General features: G+C 32.2%; 2 protein-coding genes across 3 annotated transcripts; both read left to right on the top strand.

The window, feature by feature from the left end:
- Positions 1 to 1,807: 1,807 nt before the first annotated feature.
- Positions 1,808 to 4,559, top strand: LOC112455092. Its single transcript, XM_025016794.1, has 2 exons — positions 1,808 to 2,266; positions 2,403 to 4,559. Exons 1-2 carry the CDS (start codon positions 2,155 to 2,157, stop codon positions 4,553 to 4,555), a joined length of 2,265 nt encoding a protein of 754 aa, XP_024872562.1. The 5' UTR covers positions 1,808 to 2,154; the 3' UTR covers positions 4,556 to 4,559.
- LOC112455093 lies at positions 4,487 to 11,098 on the top strand. 2 transcript variants are annotated; one of them, XM_025016797.1, is made up of 10 exons: positions 4,487 to 4,570; positions 7,263 to 7,515; positions 7,773 to 8,003; positions 8,070 to 8,147; positions 8,227 to 8,316; positions 8,523 to 8,594; positions 9,076 to 9,171; positions 9,393 to 9,464; positions 9,599 to 9,697; positions 10,824 to 11,098. In XM_025016797.1, the coding sequence occupies exons 1-10, from the start codon at positions 4,559 to 4,561 to the stop codon at positions 11,027 to 11,029; spliced, it is 1,209 nt and encodes a 402-aa protein (XP_024872565.1). In that variant the 5' UTR covers positions 4,487 to 4,558; the 3' UTR covers positions 11,030 to 11,098. The 2 variants fall into 2 exon arrangements, with proteins under 2 accessions (XP_024872565.1, XP_024872564.1); XM_025016796.1 differs by lacking the exon at positions 4,487 to 4,570 and adding an exon at positions 6,252 to 6,414.
- The last annotated feature ends 1,548 nt before the right edge of the window (positions 11,099 to 12,646 follow it).

Raw genomic sequence — 12,646 nt, 5'->3', positions numbered from 1 at the left:
TAGCGGTATCATTACGGCGGAAGAATTAAAAAATCTATTTTCAAAAAGGAAATTGCAGAAGCCTGCAAAAATCAATAAAGAGAAAAACAGCGAAAATGCATGCACTTTACAGGAGCATAATGTAAGTAAATTTGAATTTTATAGAAAGAGAATGAAAGAAAAAGAAAGAGAAAAATAATATAATGTAAGATAGAGAATAATATTTAAAAAAAGAGAAAGAGAAAGTAAGAGAGAGAGTGTTGAAAACACAGCGATTTATCGACGAATGAAAAATGGCGTGTTGCCATCTATGGTATTCGCCAGTAAGCAACTGATTCCGTAAGCACTCTACGTAAACACTCTATAGAGACTAATACATGGGTCTAGTGACATTGGTAGTACATATGTTTCGCACGCAAAGGCGCTGCAATACTTGGTTTCCGCGTCCGTATGGCGCTACGATACTTGACTTCCGCGTTCGTTACGGAAGTATCGAGCTTGCGTAGCAACGATCGTCATTGTATCAATAACGTTCGTTCACGATCGTGCGTATATCCACATTTTCGTCTACAAAAGTCGCGCGTTTCGAGTCGTGCCGTGTATTTTACCCGTTTCTAATATTCTTTGTAAAAAGGATATTGAGTTGTTCAATCAATCGTTTCAAGTCATACTCAATCGTAATTACAACGACGAATATATTAAATACGGCAGCACGACGTAAAGAAAGGCGACTACCGACACTGGAAAAATATCTGCCATTGCCAGATATAAGGAAAAGGCATCCGCCATTACTAAAGAAGGAAGGACGATTGGAAAATACATTCGATGGAAATACACTTCCAAGTTTTCACACGAAGGGCAGTATTCCTCCTCTTTGAAGTCACTTTCACGTAAAATGAAAGCACGCAAAGGTAACTCTCGTTATTCGTAAGGGCGGTATTCCTCCTCTCTGGAATCAGCTTTCACGTAAAGTGAAAGCTCGCACAGAACATTCGAGAGCTTTCTTTCTTATTGGATTTTGGATGTATAACAACCATTCTTGCGTTTCGGCAAGGCATTCAATCCAATATTTTCGATCAATCGGTGGCCACTGTTTAAGACAAGATTCTTCTCATTTCACTTGAGTAATCAAGTATAAAAAGAATTTGGTTGCAACCACGCATATTTGGTATATTCGCTTCTTTTCATTGTAAAATTACGTATATTGTATAAAGATTGTAAGGATTCGTTAAGATATTAATCGAGAATTAACTCATCGAAACTGTAAAGTTAATATTTCGTAAAATAGTACATGTTCACATGATGTAATGTACTCTATTGCGATTCAATAGTCAGTATATCCTTTCTTTATCATAAGTTGAATATCGTTAAGTTCATTTGAAACGAAGAATTATTTCATAAACATTATCCAATGGTTAAACCATATTATGCACGATTGATGAAATTTATATAAATATGTGTCATGTTTATTGTGGATTAATGCATGGAATTACAAAAGGAAAAAAGGGTATACGTATTGGTTAAGAACCACTTAATTTTGTTTAACATTGATTTCTCTGAAATCTATTTTCTTCATTAGGAAGATACCACATTAATCCATGCAGTATTCCATTTCTTCTATATATATTCATTATATTTTGAATTTATACTTGTATTATATTGTATTTTGAAATGTTTTGCATTAATAGTCCTTTCACAAATATAATTTGTTTTTCAAGGTTTTCTCTTATGCGTTACAAATATTCAATGATTCTCAGTGCTTTTAATTTGTTTAAGTGAAATTAGTCTTGATTAATTATTATATTGGAATTTATGAAAGAAACCCGAGCAGAAATTAGATTAGGCATGCCCGATGTATGGTTAGCGCCTGATCGGGAAGCAGTAAGGTATGCCCTAATAAGAAATTCCCGACATGGGCCTGATCCGGTGCGCAACGGGGACGCTCTTTTCAAACATTTTTCAGGTTATTGTTATACGGGCCTGATTTTCTTGTCCCCATCATTTCCCTCATAGGGTTTGATAAATGTTAGCCTGAATATATGTTCCTAACCTAACCTGCAATTTCGTAAAATACTGCATCTAACCTAACCTGCAATTTCGTAATAATACTGCATCTGTTATCGAAGTGGTGGCAAAATATATTAAACCTCTAGTAAATAAAGTGAATATTAATTAATGTTTATTATGAATAGAAATTGGGATAAAAAGCGTTTTTTGACACGAATCCGCGTGAGAAGATTTCGATCAGTTCGTAAATCAACAATTTATTCAAGAACTGAATCGCACGGTACGTATATAGTATTATATGTATATCAAATAAAATGTAATTTTATAGTTCAAATAATTTTATTTTATATAACGTCAAATACATTAAAATCATGTATAAAATTCTAAGAACTAAAATAATTAACTATTATTCCCAGATAATAACCATCCAAATTCAGATGTTTATGGAGTGGCGTCAACATCCAACGACCATAATTTAATTGTGCCTAATCAAGATTCATCAAGTAGTGAACTCGATATTAATGAACAAAATGTGAATATTATACAAAATCACATGAGCTCTCATAGTATCGAAGATCACGTAAATAATACAGAATATGAAAATAGTGATGTGGAAAATGAAAATGTTTTTGAAGACAATCAAAGCATTAATGAGGATATTGAAAACGAAAGAGAAGAAAATGAAACCAGAGAAGTAGTAATGAGAGATGTTACTGATAGCGAAGACAACAATAACGACAATAGTGAGGAAACAAATGATGAAAGCGATGAAGCATGGGATGATGTAGCACAGATTCGACAATGGGCAATTCAGTCTCGTATTCAACATTGTCATTTAGATACACTACTTAGAATTTTAAGAAGACAATTAATTCCAAATTTGCCAACAACATCTAAAACATTTTTGAAAACAACATCGGCTAATTATCAAATTAAAGATTTCAGATCAAACCATGGTGCGATTATAGGTGAATTCGTATATTTTGGAATAACGGCAGGTCTTCAAAGATGTGTGAATAAAGAAGTACATCTAACAGATACACTCGATCTGCAAATAAATTGTGATGGTCTTCCTTTATATAAGTCTAGCGCGAAACAATTTTGGCCAATTTTATGTAAAGTTTACAACACTCCGGACATATACAAACCTTTTACTGTGGCTATATTTTCCGGTAATGAAAAACCCAATAATGTAAGCAGTTATTTAAATGACTTCATAAAGGAAGTGAACGATTTGACACGTGAAGGTGTTATAATCGAAGAACGAATCTTTAAGGTGCGTATTATGTGCTTTATTTGCGATAGACCTGCACGTTCATTTCTTAAATGCATAAAAGGTCATGGAGGATATAACGCATGTGAACGATGCTTAGTTCCTGGACAACGTTGTCAAAATCGAACTGTTTATCCCTCTGTAACTTGTGATAAACGAACCGATGAATCATTTAGAGCACAAGAAGACTCTGAGCATCACATCAGCATCTCTCCACTTCTTCGTTTAGAACCTCCGATCGATATGATAAAACAATTTGTTCTTGATTTCATGCACCAAGGTTGCTTAGGTGTCATGAAAAAAATGATGCTTGATTTTTGGTTGGAAGGAAATCTAGCTACAAAACTGAGTCAAAGTAAAAAACGTCAGTTGTCACAAAGTTTAGTTAGATTACAATCACAAATACCAGTAGACTTTCAACGAACAACAAGATCAATATCAGATATTGCCAAGTGGAAAGCAACAGAGTACAGATTGTATTTGCTTTATGTTGGTCCTGTTGTTTTGCAGCCAATACTGGAAAAGAGATATTATAATCATTTTCTCCTTCTTCATGCTGCATGTAGGATCCTGAGCTCAGATAACTTATGTTTAAAATATAATTCTCAAGCAAAAGTTTATTTGAGCCATTTTGTTATGCTTACACAACAATATTATAATACTCAAAGTATAGTTTTAAATATCCATAGTCTTACTCACCTAGCTGATGATGTCAAAAACATGAAGTGTTCCTTAAGTAATTATACAGCCTTTCCATTTGAGAGTCTATTAGGAAAAATAAAAAAAGTACTTCGAAGTGGAAATCGACCACTCGCACAATTCTGCCGACGACAGCATGAATCGCTTTATGCAGAGTCAAACAAAGTGACGTTACCACGGACCGTCATAATATTGAAAACAGGCCTTTCTGAACCATGTGGACGAACTCCTGTCAAAAAGATTAAATATAAAGAAACTATATTGACATGTACAGAACCAAATAATGTAATATCTCTCACAAATAAAATAATAATAAAAATTGAGACAATGTACATACCGCAAAATGGAAAAGAAGAGGATATTGTATTAACTGGGAACAAATTAAGAATTGTAAAACCAATGTTCACGTATCCTTGCAATTCAGGTAAACTTGATATGTGGCAGGTAGTTGAAACTGAAATCAAAAGTACATGTTTACTCCAAGATGTTACTTGTAAAATGGTCTGCTTAAAAGCTATAATTTACGAAAATGATGATGAAGAGAATGACGACGAAGAGGAGACAAAGATTTTCGTTATGCCACTTCTTCATATGTGACATATGTGGCATGATGTAAGTATACATATACTATTGTGTAAATATTTAGGACATTATTGTCTCTCAACACTTTACAGCATCTGTGGGTTAGACAGAGAAACACCATATATTTTTCTCTCTCTCACGTGATTATGGCTGCTGTTCTTTTGACACTACAAATGCTTCGAAAATTTTTTCTTCTCCTTTTTTTTAATGAAGAAAGAAGGAGAAGAATGCTTCGAAGCATTTGTAGCGTCAAGTGGACCGCATCAGCCTTTGACAAAACCGCAAATTCAGACTCTGTTATAGAACCTCTAATATTAATCATTATTTATTTTCAACTCTTCAATTGCACAAGTACTTCGTTTTTTCCAATGATTTTTTAGGGTTAATTCAGACAAATTTACATAGCGCATAAACATATGCATAAAGAAATTAATTGGCATACGCAAATGCATAAAGCAATGGGCCAATCCAATTCTTTATGCAAATGCTTATGCACCTATGAAAGTTTGTCTGGACAAACTCTTTGGACCGGTTGTTTAAACTTCTTGGTAACTTTATTTATTAGATAAACATGTGTCTATTTTTATCTAATTTTCTAAATAAATAAAGACATATGTATAAATAGGTATCTGACGGATAAAGCTTAGCAAGAAGTTGGAACAACCGGGCCTTAATAAATTAATGAATCATATAAATGTACTAACTTCTATTTGCTCTAAAATAACCTTACTTTTATTCAATGGCATTAACTTATATATTTACTGTAAATGTACTTTTATCCAATGGTATTCCAGTATTGTTACAAAATTTTGTTCAAGTTTGTGATTAATAACTGAAATATCGTCACAAGTATGTACTTCTTCTTGGAGTTGGCTTTAATAATTTCTGAAATAGAAAAATATTTTTCCATAAAGTACCATATTTTTATTTTTTATTGTCATGTTTTTTAAATATAAAAATTAAAACTTACCTGACAATCTATTCTATTTGCACTTTTTCACATGAAATACGACTATGTATTGCATAGGTTATTATTTAATTATCTTCATATGATACTTCTTTCAACGAGATCCAATAAAATAAACAATGACAACGATGTGGTCAACATCTTGAGACCGTGCTTAAGACGGTCTCAAGATGTTGATCATATCGTTGTCATTGTTTATTTATTGGATCTCATTGAAAAAAGTATCATATGAAATTTTAAATCATAGAAAGAAACTGACTATGAGAATACTGCCTATTATTAGTCCAGGGACACCTAGAAAAACTTAAACAATAAGATTTAAGCAATAAAGAACTTGATCAATTATAGTTAAACATTTTTGATAATTATGTATTGTAATTGATTAATTTATGACTGCTTAATAGCCAATTTCTTCACCGTCAGATAATTCTATCCTTCGATAAAGTTATCCAACGGTGAAGAAATTGGCCCTAAGTCTTAAGCGGGGAACACATACTTTTGCATAACGCATAATACGTAAGTATAAGAAAACTGATTGGTTTATTTCCTTATGCACATGTGTATGGACCAATCAATTTTCTTATGCTTACGCATTATGCGTTGTGCAGAAGTGTGTGCTCCCCGCTTTATTACTACTTCAGTTTTTTACGTGCTGCTGGCTTTATTCGAAGTTTTTGGCGCCATTTAATGACCCGGCACATACACTAAAGAGAAGCCAATCAGCGCGGCGCTGAGCGGCGCACGTATATATGTGCGCATGTTGGCTAACCTGGCTAACACGGCTGTCGCTGTCGCTGTATGGCTCTTCTCTTCTTTAGTGTGCGCATCTGAGATATCCCTCGCGAGAACCGAGAACGTGCGTCTTTATTGTAGTACGATGTCCGGAAAGGAGAAATTCTCACAAATGGTATATATATATATATATTATTTTCTGTAATTTTCGCTTTTTATATTTTATTGCAATTTCAACCTGCCTTGTAATTTCGATACTAACCTACACGTCAATTAACCTCTAAATTATAAAACAAACAATGCAAGTTACATTTCGTAAAATATGTAATAAACGAAGCACAGAAGTATCGGAGAGGAGTAATTGTGGCTTTGTGGCAGAGTTGTTGCTTGAGAAGGGGAAAGATCTAGACTTGAGTCCCGGATGCTGTGCCTTTTTTTTTCTTTGGTTACTGGCACCGAGCGGATTCCCGCGCATACGGCCAACATGGCCATGAACGATATCAAAGTAAAACAATCCAAAATTAACGCGATACGTGAGAGAGATAAAAAACCACAGATTGCTATAGATCTGCAGTGGGAATCTGATTGAATTTGCTGCCAATCTGTCCTCAATCTGCTAGCATTTTGCTATCAGAGACATTAGTGTTGGACTAGTACGTCCACACTCGACCGCGTTACGCGTTACACGGGCAACTGCTGTGCCTAAATATTTTTCTTGTGTTGTAGCCTATAATTTTAACTTCTCGCAAAACATCTCTCTCTCCCTCCTTCCCACCCTTCCTCCCTTCCTTCCTTCCTTCCTTCCTTCCTCCCTGCCTCCTCTGTACCTTCCTTCCCTTCCTTTTCTTTCTCTCCTATCCCATTTTGGTAATATTTTCCTAGTTTTCTCAATTACATAATACTTTTACTTTAATAATAGGTGTATCGATATTTATTTGCATTATTACACACTTATTGTGACATTCATTTTCCTTCTTAATTATTAAACATTAAATTGATATAAAAATAATATTTATTTTGTAGAATGTGGCAGAATCCAGTAGAATTTATAAACTTATAGAGTTTATATCTAAAGATAGATGCAAAGGTCGAAGTGTGGATGTTGTACCGTGTGAATGGATTGTTTACGATAATGAGGCTGGGAACTTAAAGACAGTTTTTATGCCACCGCCATATACAACCGAGACGGCAGAATTATTACATTCTCTTGTCAAAAGTAGAGCAGAACCACCAAAATCGTGGCCATTCTATCAAATTAATATTGTAGGAGACGCCAGTAAGTTTTTGCTAAATTTTTTTTATTGCTTAATTGGAATTTCATAAGCAAATTTATTTTGTTAATGCGGAGATACGTAAAACAAAATATCTGTTTTATATTTTGCATATAGACAACATGTTCGCGAACTTTTCAAATGATCCTTGTACAATCTAGTATCCATTGATGATACGTGATTAACTATTTAAACTCATGCTCACTTTTATGTGATTATGTCAATTTATATTTGTAATTCTTGAATATTAATATATTTCTAGAAACTTACGAGTTAGCCTTGGATAAATTAAAAAAACTAGAAGAAAAGAAATATGTTTATTCCACAGAAAGTGATCACGGTGAATCCCGAGCACTTTCTGATACAAAAAGATACAAACTAAAAGCAATTAAAACTAACCGCGATGTGGAAAAAAAATTATTGAATGTTCCACCGTTATACAGCGACGATGACACTTGCAGCCTACTCAGCGAGACCAGCAAAGAGAGTGAATGTAAGTATTTTAATTAATTAATTATTGACTATTCATATAATTAATTATCTACTTGATTTATTTTAGCAATTTCAAATAATGAAGAAAATTTATATACAAAACGACAATGCCAAAAAACTTATAGTCACAATACAATAAAAAATGGTATGTATTTATTTAAAAATATTTGTATATTGCATTTTTTGAAAATAAAATATATCTAATCTCTATATGTATATTGCAGTAATTTCAAAAGATAAGGAAAAACAATCAGGAACCAAATCCAATAAACATAAGTTTGAGAAAATGGGAAGTGTCAGTCATGCAACTAAAGGTAAGTTTTCTATTTATTACACGATTGTTTTAATGCGTATTTAGGCATTGTTCCGATATGTACTGTCAGTACTGAAGTCTATAGTATACATAACTTGAATTATAGATTTTTTGTACTGACTTACAGTATATACCGGAACACTGCCTTAATTATTCTAATTTTGTAAAAATAAAAAAATATATTTATAATATCTGTAATTGTTTCAGAGAATAAAGAGACTGAGAAAACCAAGAAAAACTCAATTGCGTTAACAAGCGGACAGTTTCAAATGAGTAAAGGTATGTGTATAATTTCTTTTATATAAACATATATATATATATATATATATATATATATATATATATGTATTATATATTTTTTAATATTGTCCGTTAATTTATAGAATTAGTTGAAATCGATAAAAATGTGTAAATTGGCAGATTGTATTGACAAAATCAGTTATAAATATTTTCTGCTTATTTTCGTGAGCATATAATATATAACAAATGTATTTTACGTCAACGTCTGTCTTGAAGTCACTAATCCACCGCTCACGCAATTCATGGACATGTGACTGTCAAAATGTAATTTATGATTGGCCAGCTTTATATATAAACCCTTATATCTCAAAAACTATTATTTAAAATAAAAATTTATAAATAACTATTCTATTTAATTTCTCGAGAACTTCATTGCTATAGTATTTTGATTCGCGAATTTCGGGACACCCTGTATAGTACTTTACGAAAATAAAATATATCTAATTTCTATATATTGCAGCAATTTCCAAAGATATGGAAAAAGAATCAAGGACGTTATGCAAATCCAATAAACAAAAGTTGGATAAAATAGAAATTTTAAGTCGTGCAATTAAAGGTAAGATCTCTATTTATTACACGATTGTTTTAATGTATATTTTAGCCGTGTTCCGATATACAGTAATGCCAGTACTGAAAATCTATAAATCTATAGTATACGTAACGTAAATAATATATTTGAAGTACTAATATTACAGTGCGTACTGGAAAACTGCCTTCATATATTCAAATTTTGTAAAAATAAAAAGTATATTTATTTAATATCTGTAATTGTTTCAGATAATACAGAGACTGAGAAAACCGAGAAAAATCCAATTGTGTTAAAAAGCGGACAGTTACAAATGAGCAAAGGTATTTATGTATATTTTTTTTATTGCGCATTATAAATGTTTTCTGCTTATTTCTGTAAGCTTATTTCTTATATGGATTTAAAAGCATTCATATGTAAAGTGATATTATATTCTAATTGTTGCAATGGTTTCTAGGACAATACACTGATGGCAATACTACTTCAAACACTAAACATTGTGTCGAGAAAAGTCCCAGTTATCTGTTTGATGAGAGGAAACAATATACCACTAATGGCAAGTTTTATTAATTTATATTTTACTGCGTAATTTTTAATACCTAATTTTAATTTACAATAATGAATAGGACCAATGAAAGTGTCAAGCATAACGATGAAATTGCCTATATCGGTCTACAGCGGATCTTGGTGTCTAATAATAATTCTTGTGGGAATTTATTTACTATCTCTATAGCTCATGCAAACTGCGCGCCGCAAATTTCGTCGGTCTTGAAACACAGTTCTTACATGAAGCTGAGACACGTAATATTACAAATTAAATTGATTAGCAATTTAATAGTTTGATGCTAAGAAGCATCTATAAGATTCCCCTCCCCGAAAGAAACTGTAAAGAATTTATTGCGAAAAATGATACCTCAGCCAGGACTGGGAGATCCAGGTTCGTGTTTCAAGACCGATGAAATTTGCGGCGCGCAGTTTGCATGAGCTAGAGATTATAAATAAATTCACACAAAAATTAATATTAGGCACCAAGATCTGCAGTAGACCAATATAGGAAATTTTCATCGTTATGCTATTCATTTTAATTATTGCATTATATGCTATAGATTTAGCGCGCTTGGTGACATCAGGATTCAGAAGTGTATGTTCACAGTTAACACAATTAACTTTAAACATAAATGAGTTGAAAAATATTGTATCTCTTGAAAAGAATATTTCTCGTCAAATTTGCACTGATATTCAATTTTCTGAAAAATATGATATGGAATTTCCATGTAAAACGCTGGAAAACTTTATGCAATTTGAAGAAAACCTAAAAAACAAAGAATTTCGGCAAGATTTTGTAAGACATTTTTCCTATAAATACTTATCCTGCATTTATAAATTATATACTTGATTTTAAACGTATTGTGTTTTTAGCAACTTAATTTATGGAAAAATATCGACACAAGCACGTCTTTATTAAAATCATTGACTAATATTTTAAAAAAATATATGTCGAGAGATGTAGCTATGGCATTTACGGCCGTTAAAAAAGTGGACAAAAAGCAAATCTTGAAAACAACTATTTTCTCGTCATGCATTCAAAGTAATCATATATTTTTCGTATTCTGTACATATATCTGATGTATTTATAATTTTGATTATTATGCTAGCTCTTAAATCTCATTCGTAAATTACAGACGCTGTCATCGAAGAATATTCGACATCGAACGCTCATCCACCAATTACAGACAAGATGTACTATTCAACATTAGGCAGCATACTTAACAATGCCAAGGATTGGGAAGGCCATCGACTAATGAGACAAAAAAAATTAAACCCAACTCATACAGAAGAAGAATTGGAAGAGACAATGGAAGGAGACGATGACGCTGTTTATGAATAATAGATACATATTCAATATGATATTATTTAAGTATATATGATACTATAAGTATATATTATGTGATATTAAAGGCAGTCATATTTAAAATATATAATATATATAAGATTTTAGTATGATTATAAGTATATAAATAAGATAAATAAAAAATATATATAAGTATATTAATCGGTTCAATAAAATCATTACTAAAATTCATTTTTAAAATATTATAACCTAATCTATATCGATATAATACTGGTGCCCTACCAGCCGAAAATGTAAGGCGCAACAAGGGGCTGTCATGAGGCCCTGATAAGGAAAACATGATCAGGCAATTTTAATTCTCGACGTTACATTTACGATCGGGGCCTAACAAGGACTACCTGATGAGCCCCTGATCAGGCGTTAGGGCATGCTTATTAGGTCCCCATTAGGGCCCTTCCAAAATTTCTGCTCGGGAATATCTCCGGCACCGGATATATATTTATTAAAGTGAACGGACTATTAAGAATTGAGTCTCCTGACACTTAAACTATGTATTTCATTTATATGTAATGTATATTAATACCGCGTTATACTCTCAAAGTTCAAAAAAAATATATTCAATCAATATATCGAAAGGTTACTTTTCAAACGAATTATACTAGTTGAGTTTTCTTAATAACCAGTACGGTTTTACGTTCTTACTGGAACGTGTACAGATGTCTTTATTTAGCCCTTGGCTACTTTACATATAAAAAACGCTACAACATGTATAACCTACACAATTTCAGACATTATACCCGAATAACTCTTTTATACATTACTAATCATATTAACGCTCTATAAAATGTATATAGCATAAACAAATTTCATACATTGTGCCTGAATACTTTCTTATGCCTTACTAATCGCAAAATCTTTCCCTATCCACTTACGCACTTATCTGCTCCTATTATCTCTCTCTTTTATGTATTTTGCTAGCTTTGTTTTAAAGCATTTTATTTCCGTTATATTCTGTATTTCTACTGGGATGTCATTGAATATTTGGAACCCGTTATACGTTAAATTCTTATGTGCTGTTAGTGTTCGTGTCCTTTCTACTACTATGTTTGCATTATTTCTAATGTTATATGCATGCTTCTCACTAATTTTTTTTATTTCACTTGATAAATATTTTGGCACCATATTATTCCTCATCTTATATACTAGTACGCATACATTATATTCCATTCTTTGTTTTACACTCATGAAACATAAAGCTTCCAACATAGATTTAATTGCCGTGTATCTATTCACATTTAATATTATTCGCATTGCACGATTTTGCGTTTTTTGTAGCATTTGCATCAAGCCCTGATTGAAATTTAACATTATACTACTACAATATTCGTAGTGCGGTGCAATTATTGTTTTATATATCAACACTTTTACATAACTACTTACAACATTCCTTATTCGTCCTAAAAACCCTATTTTTTTCCCTACTTTCTTTGCCATGTACCATGCATGCTTCTCGAAGGTTAAATGCTTATCTATAATTATGCCTAGATATTTTGTATCTTGCACTTCTGTGACCGTTTCATTTCCTATATAAATATTATAGTTAGAGAAAGAGAGAGAGAGAGAGAGAGAGAGAGAGAGAGAGAGAGAGAGAGA

This window comes from Temnothorax curvispinosus, unplaced genomic scaffold (assembly GCF_003070985.1).
Source record: "Temnothorax curvispinosus isolate PA1 unplaced genomic scaffold, ASM307098v1 QBEX01005827.1, whole genome shotgun sequence".
NCBI lineage: Eukaryota > Metazoa > Arthropoda > Insecta > Hymenoptera > Formicidae > Temnothorax > Temnothorax curvispinosus.
This window is presented reverse-complemented; position numbering and strand designations above follow the sequence as displayed.